General features: G+C 53.6%; 1 protein-coding gene across 3 annotated transcripts; it reads left to right on the forward strand.

Moving 5' to 3' along the window:
* Positions 1 to 349: 349 nt before the first annotated feature.
* Positions 350 to 11,937, forward strand: LOC108523970 (TBC1 domain family member 26-like). 3 transcript variants are annotated; one of them, XM_017864745.1, is made up of 13 exons: positions 350 to 424; positions 698 to 773; positions 949 to 1,031; positions 2,837 to 2,876; positions 3,350 to 3,430; positions 3,630 to 3,737; positions 4,065 to 4,174; positions 5,435 to 5,483; positions 6,421 to 6,541; positions 7,811 to 7,916; positions 8,782 to 8,881; positions 9,240 to 9,389; positions 10,325 to 11,937. In XM_017864745.1, the coding sequence occupies exons 2-10, from the start codon at positions 699 to 701 to the stop codon at positions 7,906 to 7,908; spliced, it is 765 nt and encodes a 254-aa protein (XP_017720234.1). In that variant the 5' UTR covers positions 350 to 424; position 698; the 3' UTR covers positions 7,909 to 7,916; positions 8,782 to 8,881; positions 9,240 to 9,389; positions 10,325 to 11,937. The 3 variants fall into 3 exon arrangements, with proteins under 3 accessions (XP_017720234.1, XP_017720232.1, XP_017720233.1); XM_017864743.1 differs by lacking the exons at positions 350 to 424; positions 698 to 773; positions 949 to 1,031; ... (4 more) ...; positions 5,435 to 5,483; positions 6,421 to 6,541 and having other exon boundaries at positions 7,594 to 7,916; XM_017864744.1 differs by lacking the exons at positions 350 to 424; positions 698 to 773; positions 949 to 1,031; ... (5 more) ...; positions 6,421 to 6,541; positions 7,811 to 7,916 and having other exon boundaries at positions 8,620 to 8,881.
* The last annotated feature ends 6,942 nt before the right edge of the window (positions 11,938 to 18,879 follow it).

Genomic DNA, 18,879 nt, shown 5'->3' on the forward strand with positions numbered 1-18,879 from the left:
CCCGGGTGTTCTCTAGGACTTATGGCCCCAGAGTTCTCTTGTTCTTTCTTGATGACCCAGGAAAACGAAGTCCCCTCCTGTATTGACAGCTAGGAATTGTGGTGTCCGCCATCCTCCACCTGAGACAGGGTCTCCACGAGCAGAGGCTGCTCTGGAGTCAATAGATCATCTTTTCCTCAAACCAAACTGCTTGGCTGGTGGTGTTCCTGAAGCGGCTTCACTGGGCAGAGTGAGTGAGAATTGGGGCAGAATGAAGCAGTCACCAGATGTCTTGCTTCCTACAGAAAACTAAGTATCTTCCTGGTTTCTAAACGATCGTAAGAGACATCCGGTCCCTGACTCCACCTGCCTCCAGGTGCCCAGAACAGCCCATCGTGGGCCCTTCACCCTTAACAAGTGGACATTGTTTGTCCTGCCAGGGCAGGTGTGTGTCCGCCTTGGGGTGTTCGGGGATTGATGGGCCTCTCTGTCCAGATCCCGTGTGCTCAAGTCCTCAGGAAGGAACACACCAGTGGTTGGAGGACTCCAGAGATCCAGTCAGGGGTGGGGCCACTTAGTCTGGCCCCTTGTCATCTGGGAGGGGTGGTGGAATGGGGCTCACCAGACTGGAGTGTGTCTGGCAGTGCAGTGGGTATGGTTCGGCTGTGCTCTGGAGATCTCGGGTGCGGCAGAGCCTTTGGATGACTTTGTCTTGCAGGATGGAGATGGATGAGGACCCGGATACCCTGCCTGCCCAGCGGCAAGGCAACATCATCATTACTAAGTATGAGCAGGTACAGGTTGGGCCGCTCCCTCAAGGGAGGTAGGACCTTGCCTCTCCCGCTGTGCCCTGGTCAGAGGGTCCTGGGCTCCCTAAGATCACCGGGTGGAGAGGGGCTGCCCACATCTCTGGGCCCCCCCATACCTCTCACCTTGCCCCCCCTTACCCTCGCCTCCTCTGGGTTTCAGGGACACCGAGCTGGGGCAGCAGTGGACATGGGGCATGAGCAGATCAACATCGGGAAATACGCTAATCACCTCGGGATTATGCAGTGAGTCCTCTGTGCCCCCGACCCCAGCCACCAATCTCACCTCAGGGATGGGTTTTGCTTTTAGAAAGAAAGGCCTCTCTGAAGTAGGACATGTCTCCCTGGCTGGGCCAACCTCCTCTCCAGGGTGAGAACTCTTCCAGGCTCTCCTGCAGGCCCAGCCCGTGGTCACGGTTAGGGCATAGCCTCATGACACATTTAGGGAGCTCGAGAGAGGGGGTCAGGACAGAGAGGGGACTCTCGGGGCAGGCCCATGGACTCTCAGCACTGTCGTCTCCAAGTAAGCTGGAGAGAAGGAGGCAGCCTGAGGATCTGGCCCTGTCCCCTTAGGGCCTGCCTTGGTGAGATCTGAGGGTTGTGGCCACAGGACAAGGGGGCATCTGGCCTGGCCTGTGGGCAGTTGTATAGCAGATCTCTGAGGGCTCAGGGGGCTCAGCCAAGAGGAAGGGGCATGGGGACAGTGAGGGCCTTGGCCCTGGCCCTGATAGGTTGTGGAAGAAGAAGGGCAGGGCCCTGGACTTGGCTTCTCACGGAGGCCAGGGGGACAACAGAGCGAGCAGCTGAAGGCCCTGGGAGTAGTGCTGGGAAGGGACCTGCGCCTGGTAAGGGGAGCCCAGCCTGGAGCCAGCCCCTCAGGACTCACAGGATGGAGACAGAGAGGAGCCTGGGGCAGGGGGGCGGGATGAGCCCATGAGACCTGCCACTTCTGGAACGCACCTGAACCAAGCCAGCCCAGAGTGGAGTTGACAGCCTGGGCAGGACAACAGATGGGGTGGGCAGGGAACAGTGGCTCATCTGGGACCCCTCAGTGGGGGGACTCAGTCAGTCCCCAAGGCTCTGCGTGGCCCTCCAGAGACTCTGCTTCCTGCTGGCTCAGTCAGCACTGTGCAGGGTGGATGGAGGGGCTGAGTCAGGGCAGACAGGACAGTAGGCGGAGGACAGGCAGGCATCCCATTTCCTGGTTTTTGCAGTGGCTGGGAGGAGGCTGAGGGCTGAAGGCCAATGACCCTGAGAGCCAGCTGAGGCTGCAGCGGGAGTGGTGGAGCCAGCCCTACTGCCTGCAGGGCCCTTGGTCACCCTTGTTGCCCTGGATGTCTCCCCAGCAGTGGCAGCCCAGTGAAACAGTGACCAAGGCATGGGTGTGGATGGATCTGGGAGGTCTCACTCAGAGGTTCTGACAGGACGGGGTCACGAAGGGCCAGGGTGGCCAGAGAGAGGGTCACAGTCTCTAGGCCAGGCAGGATGGGGGAAGATGGGGAGCAGGCAGGGTGAGCGGCCAGGATGCAGGGGAAGGCAGGTGCAAGCTGGGAGATCAGACCCTGCAAGGCCCATGGGGAATGTCAGATGGGATGGGCTCCAGGTGTGTCCTCAGGGCACCAGGCAGCGCTCAGGCCAGGCTCCCTGGACTCTGGTGGGTGATGTGGTCACTCCTAAGGCACTGCTGTCAGTCAGGGCTTGGCCGCCCACCCGGGGTGGCACCCATCCCCTCTCAGAACTGGACTTTCTCAGCATCCACAGAACATGTCACCTCCAGCCCTGGAGGAGCAGCCCCATTGCGCAGCCCGAGGCGCCCCACGGGCCCTGAGTGGCCGCTGCCAGACCAGCCTCGAGCTCCCTTCTCTCCAGGGTCCCAGTGCCTCGCAGGTGTCAGATCCACAGGAAGGCCCTTGCCGTCCTTCTCTGTGTCTTCTCCCAGGCTGAGACTTAGGGTGGATGGGGATAGGCTGGTCCTTCCCCGGGGCCCTCTCAGGGACGGGGATGGCTCCTGGCCCGGCCAGGTCCTCAGCTCTGCCTGGGTTGCCTTACAGAGAGACGGAACTGCCCCCGATAAGAGCCCTGGAGGTGAAGGTAAGAGTCTGTGCCTGCTGCGTGGGAGGCTGCTCCAGGGACCAGGAATCGGGTGGTCAGTGAGGCAGAGGGGGTGGCCTATGGGCCTGTGTGGTAGTGAGTGGGCCACAGCTGTCACTGGGAGGGGCGACCTTTCCTCCTTCACTCTGTTCCCATGAGGGCTTGACCAAAACCCAAACCAAGAACTGCAGTCCTGGCTCAGAGTCCACTGCCTGTTTGAACCAAGACCCCAGCGGAAGGCTGGACCTAACCCAAACTCAGGGCATTTATGGCCTGAGGATGGCTTGTTCTGGCATCACCAGTCCAGACTACCAGCTCTGGTTCCTTCAGAGGGTCTCAGCCCCCGGGGTCTGCCCTTTCCTGATTCCTTCAGGCTGGGTCTCTTCAGGGCCCCAAAGCCCTGGACCCAGCATCCATGGGCCACTGTCAGAGGCCTGGCAGCTCCGCTAACTCCATCATGGCTCATTTGACAGCAAAGACGCAAGGAAAGTAAACGTACCAACAAGTGGCTAAAGATGTTTGCAGACTGGCCAAAATATAGGAACACCAAGAAGGTAACATGGGGAGGGAGTGGCCCCCTGTGACAGCTCTCTGCAGAGCCAGGGGACAGGCACCCATGGCAGACCTGGCACTGTCTGCCTCAGTGGGTGGGTGGCACCCCGTCCTCACCATAGCACAGCAGGCCTGTCCGCCAGCTTTCCTCCGCGGAGTTGCCCTGTGTCCTGTCTCACTGGAGTGTTCTTCTGTCTGTAGCTGTCTCAAAGAGTATATAAAGGCATTCCCCTGGCGGTGCGGGGCCAGGCATGGTCACGTTTGCTAAATATTGACAAAATCAAGTCCCAGAACCCAGGCAAATATAAGGTAAGTCCCTCCCACACTCAGCCAGGGCAGGACAAACAAGCCAGGCTATAACAGGAGCCCAGTACTCCAGCTGGAGGGAATGTCGAGCCTGGGTTGGGGATGGAGGCTGTGGTCAAATGCACATCCTGGGCATAGATGGTAACTCAGGCACCACAGGTGTGCTGGGCTTTGTGACCCTCCCTGGCAAAAAGGAACTTTCTGCAGAAGGAAACCTTCCTCCCTTCCTTTCAGAAGTGCTGACTGTGGGATGACTGCCGTTAGGGGCAGGGAGTCTTTTGTCTGTTCTGAGGCTGCTTCCTCCTCTTGGCCCTGCTGGTCCTCCTACAGGCCATGAAGGAGAAGGGCAAGAGGTCCTCCAGAATCATCCACCGCATCCAGCTAGATGTCAGCAGCACCCTACAGAACCACATGATGTTCATACAAAGATTTGGAGTCAGGTAAGACCTATGGGGGCTGCAGGGGTACCAGGGAAGATGGGGGTAATCCAGAGGGATGAGGGCATACCCAGGGCAGACGCCAGGGTCACCCAGGAGGGGTGACAGAACAACCAAGGGCTCTCCTAGCCCAGGGAGCAGCCAGCACCATGGACTGAGCACCTCCCCGACTATAAGCCCTGGGCCAGGCTGGGACGTTTAGGGCCAGAACCCAGGTGGCTCACAAGGAGATGGAAAGCAGAAAAAAAAAATCATGCAGATGGTGAAAAGTGCTCTCCATGACCCACAACTACCCAGAATAGGGACCCATGGGAAGGTGGCAAGATGGGTGCGCTTGGGAGCCTTCCCAGGCAACACTGACAGCCCAAAATACTAGAAAGGATGCGGGGCTCCGGAAACTCTCATCCCTGGCTGGTGGGAACGTGACAGGGCACAGCCACTTTGTAAGTCAGATGGGCTGTGACTCACAAAGTTCAGTGGCCTTGTACCACACATCCCCAAAGTGTGACAGATATTGACCACACTGATTTGAAAACTGAGGTTCAAGTAAAACCTGCATGCCACATTCACTGCTTGATTGTCACTCACACCCGGAGGCTACCGAGATGCTTTTCAACACGGGAACTTAGGAGGAAGGGGGTTCCACTCTTCAGAGAGAAACGACTCAGGGAGGAAAAGGAACGAACCCCTAATGCCCACAGGAACATGGGTGGATCTTAGATGTGTATTGCTGAGGGAATGACGCCAGACCCCACAGGCTACCACTGTGGGGTTCCAATTCATCGGCCATTCTGGAAAAGGGCAAACCATAGAGACAGAGAACAGGTCAGGATGGCCAGGGGCTGACAGAGCCAGGACATGCTGGCTGCAAAGGGGACATGCTGGGGACTTGGGAGGCTGAAGGAGCTGCTCTGGGAGGGGCTGCAGTGGTGGACGGGAGGCTCTGCACATTGGTTCAGAACCATGGAACTGCATGTCCCAAAGACTGGACTTCTGTGTGTGCAAACCGAGAAAAAGGGGAAGAAAAAATCAACCAGAGTGAAAATAATCACTGATCCAACTGTACACCTGTGATATTTGCATTGCAAGGAATGTGGATTTTACAGAAAAAAAATTCCTAAAAACTCAGGTGTTCTGAAGAGCTCACTGCTTATTTGGGGGATCATCTTATCCCAGAATTGTTTGCTGTCTGGGTTTGTAGAGAAAATGAAACTGACAGCACCTGCACAAAACAAACAAAATCCTCTTTTCCCTCTTTTCTAGGCAGCAGGAATTATGTGACATCCTTGTGGCCTATTCTGCATATAATCCTGTGAGTATTCCCGGGCAGCGATATTCCTGGGCCATGTACCCATATTCATAGGCATGGGTGTCTCCTGAGGGTGTCAGCACTTCTTGAAAATTCAGTGTTCGTGACCCACCAGCATGTAGTAGGCAGGACTCAAGCTCACTGCTGGCAGAAGAGGGTTGAAGCCTGGACTCCTGCTGTCACCTGGACCCAATCACCATGTCTCAGATGAAGAAATGACCTTCCCCTCCTGGTGTTGCCCCAAAGCCTAGGAGCTTGTCAGGGTCCTACGCAGGATGGTCCTCATAGGAGACAGGTTTGAGAAGTTGCTGAGGTGCCTGGTGGGTCAGGCTCTTGTCACGAGATGAGTTTGCATCCTGAGGGAGCCTCTTCTTCACTGGAAACCTGGCAAGGATCCAATTTCCTCTTTGCCCGAACCCCATTGGAGCATAGCAGATAGGGAGGTGTGTCACCCAGGTGGCTGCTCCTGCTTGACCCCCACTTTCCAGACCATTCCAGGCAGGGAGAGCCACTGAGCTGACTGCATGAGCTGCCTACATGGAGGACCCAGCTGCCCTGTGTCTGGCAGGCAGCCTTTGGGCTGTTGCGGGACCTTTTGTGTGGTGGTCAGCGCCCTGCTGCCTGCCCTCGTGGTGGGTGCAGTTCAGAGGTGCTTCCCCAGGCCTGGCATAGTGGCCTCCCCAGCCTGCCCTTTCGGGCCATGTGAGCTTGGACGCTAGCTGCAGGAGTGCCCCCAGGCTCCTTGTCAACTGAGTTGTGCGTGATCTGCCCAGTCCTCATGCCCAGTGCCAGGGGAGGGGTGCACAGCTGCACCTCAAATCTCCTGGGGCCTCAGGCAGGTGTTCCCAAGGACCTGTGCCATCTCTAGTGATGTAAATCCTCCCAGGTGGCCTCAGCCCTCCCAGGTGACATCCTTCCACAGTGACTCTGGCTCTTGCAGGAGGTGGGTTACCACAGGGACCTGAGCCACATCACCGCCATCATCCTCCTGTATCTGCCGGAGGAAGATGCTTTCTGGGCACTGACCCAGCTGCTGGCCGGTGAGAGACACTCCCTGCAGGGTAGGTGGACAGCTGCCCCCGAGGCCTTACACAGCCATGCCAGGGGACGGCCACCCTGGCTGGTGACCCCAACTTCCAGGCAAGGTGTCTTCCTTGTATCCTAGCTTGTTTGGAGCCTCCAGGATGTCCCTGCTGAGGTCCCACAGCAGCCTGGGTCTGGACAGGAACTCCCTCACCTCAAGTCAGACGCCTTTCATCCCTAATATCAGAGGACATGGATACCTCCCCCAGGCCGCCCTCTGTCGCCCAAAGCCAGCCCCGATTTTGTGCAGGCGCCACTCACCTCCTTGAAAGTCCTTCTGCCTCCCAGCTGGCTGTGCTCCCAGCCACCTTCCCTCCCTACAGATGGACCAACAAAACCAAGATGGCAGTGTCTGCCCATCCCATGTCCCCCAGCCTGACCCCACATCCAAGAGATGGCCACATAGCCCCCAGCTTCCACCCTGTTCTCCCTACCAGCACCTGCCTCATGGTGTCAAAGGCAGGTTGCCTTCCAGGCACCTGGACCCGGGATGCTACTGGGCAGCACCTCCAGCCAGGGCCCTCCTCGCCAAGGCTGAGGCTGCATGCTGGGGTCACCAGATGGGACGGAGGGAGGCCTTGNGAGGCCTTACACAGCCATGCCAGGGGACGGCCACCCTGGCTGGTGACCCCAACTTCCAGGCAAGGTGTCTTCCTTGTATCCTAGCTTGTTTGGAGCCTCCAGGATGTCCCTGCTGAGGTCCCACAGCAGCCTGGGTCTGGACAGGAACTCCCTCACCTCAAGTCAGACGCCTTTCATCCCTAATATCAGAGGACATGGATACCTCCCCAGGCCGCCCTCTGTCGCCCAAAGCCAGCCCCGATTTTGTGCAGGCGCCACTCACCTCCTTGAAAGTCCTTCTGCCTCCCAGCTGGCTGTGCTCCCAGCCACCTTCCCTCCCTACAGATGGACCAACAAAACCAAGATGGCAGTGTCTGCCCATCCCATGTCCCCAGCCTGACCCCACATCCAAGAGATGGCCACATAGCCCCAGCTTCCACCCTGTTCTCCCTACCAGCACCTGCCTCATGGTGTCAAAGGCAGGTTGCCTTCCAGGCACCTGGACCCGGGATGCTACTGGGCAGCACCTCCAGCCAGGGCCCTCCTCGCCAAGGCTGAGGCTGCATGCTGGGGTCACCAGATGGGACGGAGGGAGGCCTTGGGGTCTGGGGTCCCCTGCCCTGCCCAGATCTTCCAGCTGATGCCTCCACATCTTGGGCGTGGGATCTGATGGGGTGATGGGTCAGGGACTTCTCAGCATTCTACAGCCCAAATGCTGCCCAGCTCAAGAGGCTCCTATCACACCAGAAGCAGGTGTTGCACAAGTCCTTCCCGAAGATCGTGAGACACCTGGTGAGTGGATGACACACTTGGCTCCTCCCCAGAGGCCCTGGGCCCCATAGGCCAGGGGAGGCTTGAGCCCCTCATGGGGCTGGCAAGAGGCTGAGTGCCAGCCATGGCCTGGCAGAGGCAGAGGCGCTGGGACCAGGACCGAGCTGCAGCTGAGCAGGGCTAAAAGAAGTGTGTCCACCGGCTGTCCGTGCATGCGGAGGGTGTTGGAGCCCTGGCCATCACCCTGGGTTGTGCCTCTTAAGGAAGGGTCTGCAGAGGGGCCTGGAAGTGGGAGGATTTCAGGGCAGCTCAGGGGCCCTGAGCACCTCTGCTCCTCCCTTCAGGGCAAGGAAGGGCTGTGCATTGAGGGTTCCATGCTGACGAGGCTCCTCCGGTGTTTCACTGATGGGGTAAAGAGGCACAGGGAGACCCCAGCCCTGGGACTCTTCTACCTTGCAGTGCCCAGCACCCTCAGCTCAGGGGTCCAGCTCCCCCAGGAGGACCTGGCTCACCTCCAGCCCACAGGAGGCACAGGCAGGTCCCTGCAGGGCTCACAAGCCAGGCTCTGCCTAAGAGGGGGCATCCCATGGCAGAGACCAGGGCTCAGGCCCAGCCTCGTGGGCAAACTGGGGCAGAACCCGACTTGTGAGGACCCAGCAAAGCCCCAAGTCCTCAGGAAACCCCTCCTTCCAGAAGCCACAGCGCTACTGAGATGAGTCCCCCATGAGGAGCTACAGGACCTTGTCTGACTCAGTCTTACGGGGGGTTCTCATCCCATGGAGGGGATTCCCTAGCACGCCAGGGGACTGAAACCCCAGTGGGCCCTGCTCAGGCCACTGGCCCCAGCTTGTAAGGGCAGGTTCTCTCACACTTGCTGTCCCCACAGAAATCCTTCGGGCTCACCCTGAGACTGTGGGATGTGCTCATCTTGGAGGGCGAGCGGGTACTGACGGCCATGGCGCATACATCATTCAAAATACACAGGAGTAAGTCCCGTGTGCCCGAGGGTGCTTGGGGGAACACGTGGTACAGAGCCCGCTGGCCTGAGGGAAGTGTCCTTACACTGCCTGCTCCATCCCGGTTGGGGGGTCTGGCCTGGTGGGCTGGGCAAGGCATGATGACACTGAGTCCACCCCTGACATGACACAGATGAAAGTCAGGAGTGTGGTGAGCGCTTCCCTGCCCGTCCTTCCCCAGCTGTAGCCTCCTGTGCACAGCTGGAACCCAGGGTGGCCAAAAAGGACCAGGCACCACCCAGTGGGAGGTGGGCCTGGTGGAAATGGGGTTTCAGGCACTGACCCCTCCCAGGGAACCTTCCTGGCCTGATGCCTGCCCTGTCCCTAGAGCGCCTCATGAAACTTTCCTGGAGCACCATCTGGAAGTTTCAGGAGCGACTGTCTCAGAGCTGGGCCCTGGAGGACAACACAGTCCTCAGGAATCTTCACACCTCTATGAAGGAACTCACAAAAAAACACTGGGACCTGCCACCCCCAGGTGAGCCCCAGCACCAGGTCCCCTCCCAAGTCTCCCTCTGGGACAGTCAATGGTTGGGAGTGCCCTGGCCCCACCAGCCCTCCTACCTGGCCTTCCTCCTGCACCTCTTCTCCACTTCCTCCTCTAAGAAACTCAAATGGGTCTACCAGTCCTCAGGGCAGGCACTGAGTGCATGCGTGTGCTGGACATGCTGAGTGGACAGGCAGGGGCATGGGCAGGACCCCCCAACCCCTCCTCCACTTTCCACATTGTCCCCCTCCCCCCTCAAAGGGCCCTGAGGGACAGTGGGGCAGTCAGACCCAGCTGTGGAAGCCCCCACTCCCACCTCCAAGCAGCAGAGACCCCTCATTCTCTAGTGCCCCCCAAGGGTGTCAAAATAAAAAGCCAGGGGGACAAGAGAATCAGTGTCCCTGACCCAGAGAGCATTCGGGCAGAGAGCATCGGGGGAAGCCCTGACCCAGAGCCACAAAAGAGTTCAGCCGGGTGTGGGATCACTTCAGCCCTGGCATGGAGTGGGCGGCCTGGAGGGTAGAGGGGAACCTGTGCCCATTCCCTTCTCACCCGCTGTGGAGACAGGCCCCCATGTGAGGTGGCAAGGGGGTTGGGTGACAGTGCAGGTCCCTCCCACGTGAGTCCTGAATCGGGGCTGCCAAACTGCCCTGAGGTGAGGGCGTGAGGCAGGAAGCCCTGAGCCACCCTGAACCCTGGGGGCCATTTCAGGAGCGACCTGAGGTTCCCTGAAAGCTCCCCTACCCCAGACTGCACACAGCCCTCGCCGTGGAATCAGCAGCCTGCAGGGGCGTCCTCAGTGTCAGGCCAGGGGGCTGCATAGGGACCCAGAGGACGCCAGAGACTCAGGCCTATGGGGCGTAGCCCTCAAGAGACCAGATGGGCTTGGAGAAGATGCTGACCATGTCTGCTCCTTTTTTTTTCAGCCGAGTTGGGGCAATGGTCCTCGAGGGTGTCCCCTGGCATTGGACCCCTCCATGATGGGGACGGACTGGCCGTCCCCACCCCACCAGCTCAGCTCCAGGACCTCATGCCATCAGTCCCCCTGGGACAAAAGCCTTGTCCTCTGCCAGCCTGGCCTAATGGGGCTGTCCCCAAGGCCCAGGCTGAGGTCCATCAGCACGAAGGGGCTTCTCAAGAACCCAGAACAGAAGACTGCTGTCTGAGGAGCCTGGAGTCTGGAGATAAGGGCAGCCTGTCCCTGGGTGAGGTCAGGCTTTGTATTACACGGAAACACTTGTCCAGGAATGCTACGCCACAGCTCCACACAGACCCGCATGTCGGGGGTCCATGTTTCCTGTGCTGCCATTTTGAACACAGCTCCTGGGACTCTGAGGGGGCTTCCCCAGAGCCCAGGGCAGAAGACTGCTGTCCGATGGGCCCAGAGGCTCGAGATGAGGGCAGGATGTCCCCTGGTGAGGTCAGGCTTCGTATTACACGGAAACATTTGTCCAGGAACTCTATGCCACAGCTCCACACAGACCTGCATGTCGGGGGCCCAGGGGCTTCTCAAGAACCCAGGGCAGCAGGCTGCTCTCTGGGGTGCCCAGAGGTTCAAGATGAGGGCAGCCTGTCCCCCGGTGAGGTCAGGCTTTCTATTACACGGAAACACTTGTCCAGGAACTCTACGCCACAGCTCCACACAGACCCGCATGTCGGGGGTCCGTGTTTCCTGTGCTGCCATTTTGAACACGGCTCCTGGGATTCTGTCAGTTATATATCTTCTGTGGACAGCAGCCCTGGAACAACAAGACGCACCCCGCCCAGCAAGCCCACTGGGACCGCGACACCAGGCCCTGCCTGGGTTTATGACAGGGAGGAGGCACTTCGAGAGATACCCCTGCAACAAGGTGTCCCCTGCCTGAGACTCACATTGGTAGAACAACAACATGGCATGGAGGGAGCCCAGGCAGCACCTGCCTGGCTGCCTCGCAGCCCCAGATGACTGCTGGACCTTGTTTTTTACTGTTACTTTATTTTTATTTTATATTTTTGTCTTCTGGGCCTTGGGAAATACTCAGTACGGGACTTGGTCCCATCACGGCCTCAGGAGGGAAGGCTGAGCATGGGGTTCCCACAACCCCAGCCAGCAGCGTGCCCTGGGGCCCCTGACCCCACCTGTGGGTCACAGCCCCTCCCCCAGGGCCCAAGTCCCCGGCCCAGAGGGACCTGGCTTCAACCTGAGTCCTAGGGGGAGAGGGGCACCGCAGGCCCACACAGGGGACTAGGGCACAGCGAGCCCTGGGTGCTGCGAGAGTTCACATCAGACAACCTGGGCAAGCTGGGCCAGAGATGCTGAGCCCGCACAGTGATGCTATGGGCAGCTGGCACAAGGGGGTCAACAGCTGTGAACACTGCTGCCTCTTCCCAACTCCATCACTGCAGTGCAGGCAGTCTGCACCCCAGAGCCTGGCCCAACAGTGCCCCAAGTGCCCAGGTCTGCTGTGCCAACATGCCACCTGGAGGCTTTGAGGCCCTGCCTGCCACACCACCCCCCTCCTGGAAGCCTCGTCCTGCAGCTCAGCTGCTGCCACAACCACAGCAGCAGGCACCGGCTGCCAGCCTCCTTCCAGTCAGGCTTCCAGAAGGCAGAGGAGGCTCAGCGGGGCCTCAGACTGTGAACGGTGTTTCATGCCGACATTTCCATTGTCGCCACCAAAGAGAAATCCCTGCAGAGGATCTATTGATCAAAGTGGGCAAAACGCATGGCCAGGAGATGGAGTGCAGCTCTTTCCCCTGGCCACCCCATTGTTATGGCGGGGAACAAAGTGGCCATCCCAGACCCAGGGCATCAGGGCGATATGCAGAAGAGGCTCAGCTGCTGCATGTGGCCCCTGACAAGGCTGACCTAGGCCCCAACAGCACTGCCAAGCATCCCCATCTGCTGACGAGGGGAAGCTTGGTGTGGATCCTGGGAATGGGGCAGCTGTTTCCCAGGAGGCCAGCTGACCTCCTCATGCTGTGGGGAGGGAGCTGAGATTGGCCTTCACTGCAGGGAGCCCCTACCTGGATATAGACTTGCTTGTCCTGCCTGTCACCATCATGGCAGCCCACATGGTATTGCTTTTGACCAGGTCACTTCATTCACAGTGAGAGACATGCAGCAGTGGCCCCTGACCAGAGAACTAACTGTTCTCACTACATCAGTCCCCACCTGGAAGCAACTGGGCTTAGGATCGCTCAGTTACGCTGAAGTGATGGTTTGTTTTACAAGATAAATGTTACGCTTTCTACCGGAATCCAGTATACAGTGCTGACTCTCCGACACCCAGAAGGTGTAGTTCTCAGAGTGAAGGTGTGAAAGTGGACGATGTTCAGTATTGCACCGAATGTCTCAGTCACAAAGTTTTCCTACTCCTGTCCTGGAGAAAGGGAGCTTTGCTGGTTGGAAAGTCTTAGGACCCACGCAGAGTGAAGCTTCCCCCAGGGGAAGACAACAATGGTTCTATTTAAAATGAAGAGACAGGACTAAGCCTGGAACCCTGGGGCATTCTCTGGTGTTCTTGATGTTTCCACGTAAAGTAAGTCAAATAGGCTGGGCATGGTGGCTCATGCCTGTGATGCCAGCACTTTGGGAGGCCAAGGTGGGCAGATCACGAGGTCAGGAGATCCAGACAATCCTGGCTAACACGGTGAAACCCCATCTCTACTAAAAACACAAAAAACTAGCTGGGCGTGGTGGCGGGCGCCTATAGTCCCAGCTACTCAGGAGACTGAGGCAGGAGAATGGCATGAACCCAGGAGGCAGGGCTTGCAGTGAGCCGAGATTGCACCACTGTACTCCAACCTGGGCGACAGAGCGAGGCTCTGTCAAATAAAAGAAAAGTCAAATAACAGGTTTGCCACAGAGGCAACTTGAAAAAGTAGGGGGCAGAACTATTCAGAACTCAGAGGCTTCAGAATCGAAGATGAGGCCAAGCAGGAGACTCCTGACCCACTGAGGGCAAGGGCTGCTGGGAGAAGACGTCATACAGATCCACCCCCACCTTGTAATCTGTCACAGAACCGCACACTTGTATAGCTGTGCACATCTTCTCTCCACTGATTATAGTATTTCTTGCCATTTGTGACTCTCCCATCAAGCAGGGAGCTTGCTACAAAATGCACATTGCTATACCATAGCCTGGGGCTTGCAATCCAACCCTGGCGAGGATTCCTGCACGTCAAGCGCCTCAGGTGACTTTCATGCACACCCAAGTCAGAAGGCTGTCCTGAATCCTGGATGTCACCTTCCTGCCCAAAAAAGGAGGACCAAGGGTCAACCAGCAGCAGACCAGTCACAAAGAGAGATGAAATGTGAGTGCATGGCCTTCCTGACCCCCAGTCAAGACTTTGGGCACAAAGGCAGGCTGCAGCTCTGGCCGCTGACTCGTACCAGGAACGCCCCCATGCAGGCCGGTGTGCCCTGGCTGCTCTTCTCCCTCCTGCCACCCTCTCCTCGGCTGTCTGTGTTAGGAAGTGAGAACCTGCCAGTTTTCAGAAGAAATTGTAGCTTTATTATGACATAGGAAAGACTCAAGTTATTGGGGGGAGGAAAATGAAGGTGTAAATATGTTGGTAATAAAGTCTCCAACCACAGCACCATCATGGGGATGTTTTTGTTACAATTTTTGTTTTCAAGGATATAGTAAACAAAACAGTCACTTGAATTGTCAAAAGAACGGCAGTTTTACAAAGTGAAAAGCATATACACCAAGCCAGAATACAATAGCACTCAGATCTATATGTTGCAGTGGTGCCAGTGCAACAGGAAACCTTCAGGGAGGTTGCAGTGACCCTCCAGGGAGCCCAGACCCATGGAGGGCCCTAGGGCTGGAGGGAGGCCAGCAAACCACTCAGCTCAAAGCACTCCCTTCAGGCATCTGAAGAGGGAAAGCCCATCTGTCTTCCTGTGAAACACTGAACGGGCAGCCAGCATCTCAGAAATGCAGATGATTTTTCATACACTGGTGTGAATGAGTCTGGGGTCACCCAGGGGGTCCTTCAGTGGTCAGACACACTTTGAAACGATCAGCACCTACACAGGAGGGTACTAGGAAAAAGGAAAAATGTTTTCCTGAATTTCATAGCAGATTGGGAGATAAAGGAAAAGATTCCCAAGACCACCGTGGAAATATTTTGTTCTAACAAAGTAAATTCACAAGAGCACATCAAACAAGACCTAATGCAAGGGGCAGTGCCCATGGCCACTGCCTGCCTCTGGTGAGAAGTTCTTTAGCAGCAGACACAGGGCAATGCTTAAGCAATGCCACAGTGAATAGGGGGGATTCACTTGGATCTAAAAGTTTAGGATAATGCCCACCAAGAATGCACTGGCTCCATCTCTCTTCCCAGTTCTAAAGTTCTCAGAGCAGCAGCCACCCCTGAACACAAGGGGAGACGGGAAAGGGCCCAGGGGCATGGGGATTTATTCCTGGGTTCTTTATTCTTTTCCCCTGGTCTATGCGTCTGTTTTTATGCCAGTCCATTGCTGTTTTGATTACTATAGTTCTGTAGTATAATTTGAAGTCAGGTAATGTGATGCCTCCAATTTTGTTCTTTTTGCTTACAGTAGTTTTGGCTATTCTGGGTCTTTTGTGGTTCGATTTGGATTATTTTTTCTACTTCTGTGAAGAATGTCCTTGGTATTTTGACAGGGATTGTATTGAATCTGTAGATTGCTTTGGGTAGTATAGACATTTTAGCAATACGGATTCTTCCGATCTATGAACATGGAATATATGTCAATTGTGTGTGTTCTCTTCAATTTCCGGCACCAATTCTTTATAGTTTTCTTTGTAGGGATCTTTCACTTCTTTGGTTAAGTTTATTCCTAAGTGTTTTATTTGTATCTATTGTAAATGGGATTTCTTAATTTCTTTTTTAGATTGTTCACTGTGGCATAGAGAAATACTACGGATTTCTGTATGTTAATTTTGTATCCTGCAACTTAACTAAATTTAACTATTCTGTTAGTTTTCTGGTGGAGTCTTTAGGTTTCTCCAAATAGAAGATTGTATCATCTGCAAACAAACAGAATTTGAGGTTTTCCTTTCCAAGTTGGATGCAAGGCTGCTATTTTATTTCAGGCCATTTTCCAAGCTCAATGGTTTTTGTCAGAATTCAGTTCCTGCAGTTACATGACTGAAGATTCTGGTTTCTTTTTGCCTGTCAATGGAGAGTTGCTCTCAACTCCTGGAGGCTGCCCACCATTCTATTGCATGCAGCCTTCCCTATAGCATGGTAATTGTTTACCATGGAAAAAAATCTGAGAAGAAATCTTCATATCACCTACCATACAGTTCCCTCTAAATTTCAAATGTTCTTATTTTCCCTAAAGGCAAAATACATTTACTCCCTCTCAAAGATTTTGTCTCATTATCAGCTCAGATCCAAAGTACTATTATCTAAATCATATCATCTAATCACCTCAAAGTCCAAAATGGGCCCCTAAACATTGTAAACTTGAAGTTTAAAATCTTGTCACAAATCATTTAGTGCAGATCCTGGGGGCACACTTTCAATTTGTGGACCTGTGAAGCTAAAGAAACAAGTTATTTCCTCCAACAATCTGTTTGGGTGATCAGACCCAACACCAGCTCGTGGGGGCTACGAAGTCCAGTGGAGTCAAAGGAATGAGACAAGACAAGAGTATGTAGGGTGGGTCCAGGGGGCCAATGCTAGTATGGAGGCTGCAAAGGCTCTGAGCTCTGGGATCCCACACTATTTATTGGTAATCAAACAAAGAAGCAGGTGGTGTGGACATGGGGGTAGACAGGTGAGGACGTGAGGATGTGGGGGTAGAAAGGTAGCAGTGCATCAAGTGTAGCTGTGACGGTTTAGCATATGCTCTGCTACTTGAGATAAGGGAGAACAGATTCTTCTAATTCAAGATACAATCAATTTATGATCTTTGGAGAGCAAGAAGCAAGGGGCCAGCAAGTCTGGACACTTTCCAGAGGCTACGATGGGTTTTATGCCCTGAGCCCTGGGTGCTCTCCAAGCCACAAGGGGTTATATGCACTGGGCTTAGATTGTAGTGCAGCAGGGCAGTCTTCCACTCTTTGGCACAGAGCTTGGTGTTTCATAGGCCACAAGGGGTTTTAGACCCTGGACCCAGGACATGTTCCAAGGCTCTTTTACATTACGTCAGACAAGCAAGCCCTGCCTCAGCCCTTCTACCAACATGTCTCCCTTTTTTGTTCTGCAAAACTGCCACAGCTATCATTGCTTGTTCTTGGTGGCAGCTTTCTCTCCAGAGGCAGCTTCCACATCTATAGACTAAAAGGAAACAGCACAAGCACATAATTATTAGAACAAAATTTCCAAATGTAGAGTTTCCAATGGTTTTAATTCATTTAAGAGGATTGCAGACAACCCATCGGCTGCCTTGCTTAAAATATCACTTCTTGGGAGCAGGGCTAAGTAGCCTGAGAGGCTTCAAAAACCTGTTATTTTAATTTTACAATATTGAGGGTGAGGTTTTCCTCTCTTCCCTCTAGATGGCATTTAATTCTTTCCCATTGGTGTTCTGTTTCATTGTAACCACAAGGAGTAATGCAAAAATTAGATGTATTCCAATCACATTGCATTTGAATTCTAGTTTCTAAACTTATGATGCGTTCCCCTCTCCAAGTCACTGTCTGACGGTGATCATTAATTTGATTAACTATCTTTTGATCTACTTGGGCTTGAGAGTTCCATAATTTTTTTTTGTAGAATTCTTTTGTCATTTATTAAATTCAACAGTTTGCACAGATGAGTGTAAAGCCACACCAGCTACTGCAGCAGTAGTGGTAACCACAATGAGGCCAATTATAGCAAATATAAGAGCAACTATAAATCTTTCTGAATGGGATAAGAGTGTTTTAAGGATCTCAGTTACAATATGAATGGATGGTGATGACTCCTATTGTCTATTTAGAGACACACGGATCCAAACTCCTTCTCTGGCTCTAATTAACAAGATAGTTCGGTTTTTATCAAAGGTTGAGTTAATGCAAGTAAACAAGTGACCTTCAGGGCAGGTGATAAAATGGGTATTCATGTCAAGAGTAATATTTCCTATTGCTAACATAAAAGGTGGCTGGACACAACTTTGAATCCAAAAGGTCCTGTTAGAAAGAAAGGAGAGAACGTATTTATCTTTACCTCCCTCCCCTTTATACTTATTATATTTACTCTCTCAAATTTTGATTGAACTTTGAGCCATAGCTAATTTCCATAATTCTGAATGTTCCTGTCCTATGGCAGGAGATACCATTTTTGGACTAGGAGTGACAATGCCACCAGGGCTCCATATGATAGAGACGTCAGCTTCTGTCTGAATATACTGTACATAGTTTTTTTTCCAACGATTCCATTCGCCTATTTTAGAAGAAGGCCCTCTAGTGCAATTTTTCTTAAAAATGTCCTTAGAGGACCAATCAATGACGATTCCATAGGAATTATTTTTTAGCACCTCAGCCTTACTTGCTATACAATTTTCCCAATTTCAAACATCCACACCTTCAAGCCAAACTCTATTTTGTTTATATTCGAGTTTGTTTGGACGGAACTGCTGAGTTTTAGGGCTAGAATGTTTGTATTTTAAACTTTGCCCTGAAATCATCTGCAAGGTAGCCTGTTATTTATTTTTTCCAGGGATTACTGCCAATCAGACTTGTGTGCAAATTTGTAAGCATCCATCGATATATATATATCCTATTGATATATTTATTTTTATCCCTTCCTCATTAGCATGCACTGGCCCTCAGTTATCTATGGGCTCAGGCATCCAGGTACTGTCATTGGTATACACCTCAATAACAGGTTCCATCCAACTCACAGACCTAATTAAAGGAGGAAATGGGACATATGCCCAATAAGTAAAATTTTGAGTTGCTCTTACAGTAGGGAGGCTGACTGCTGCAGTGAGTACTGCCATCATAGCCACCGTTACATTACTAGTTGTTTTTGGTTTGTTCTGTGCTCTCAGATTGTCTTCTGCCATCTGCACCAGTTTCTTGATTTGTCCCCATGTTGGAGGATCTGCCTGGGAGTATTTTGGGGCTTTTCCTTTGTCTCTGAGAGTTCATTCATGCTATCACTTGCATCAGGAGTTCTGGCTCTTCCTAGAGTCCTCTCTTCCTGGTGAGGGTCATGACAGACCTTCAGATGTTTGGTGGGCACCCATACAGGCACCTGATTGTCACCTGGAGAGACACAAGCAAATCCTCTTCCCCATGTAATTATTTTTCTTTTTTCCCAACTCTTTGTATGTGCATCCCTCCACCATACATCTTGTCCAACTTTTTTATTTTCCTTTTGTCCTGTTAAGTGTTGTTAAGCTGCTGTCATGAGTTGATGTTTTTGTAAATTTAAAAAATTTAATGTTAATAAAGCAAAATGTAAATTGCATATGGGGTGTTTTATATTCCTCATCTCTCCCTTTTGTTTTGTATTTGAGTTTTAAAGTATGATTAGCTCTTTCAACTATTGCCTGTTCTTGTGAGTTATACGG

This window comes from Rhinopithecus bieti, unplaced genomic scaffold (assembly GCF_001698545.2).
Source record: "Rhinopithecus bieti isolate Rb0 unplaced genomic scaffold, ASM169854v2 scaffold_80483, whole genome shotgun sequence".
NCBI lineage: Eukaryota > Metazoa > Chordata > Mammalia > Primates > Cercopithecidae > Rhinopithecus > Rhinopithecus bieti.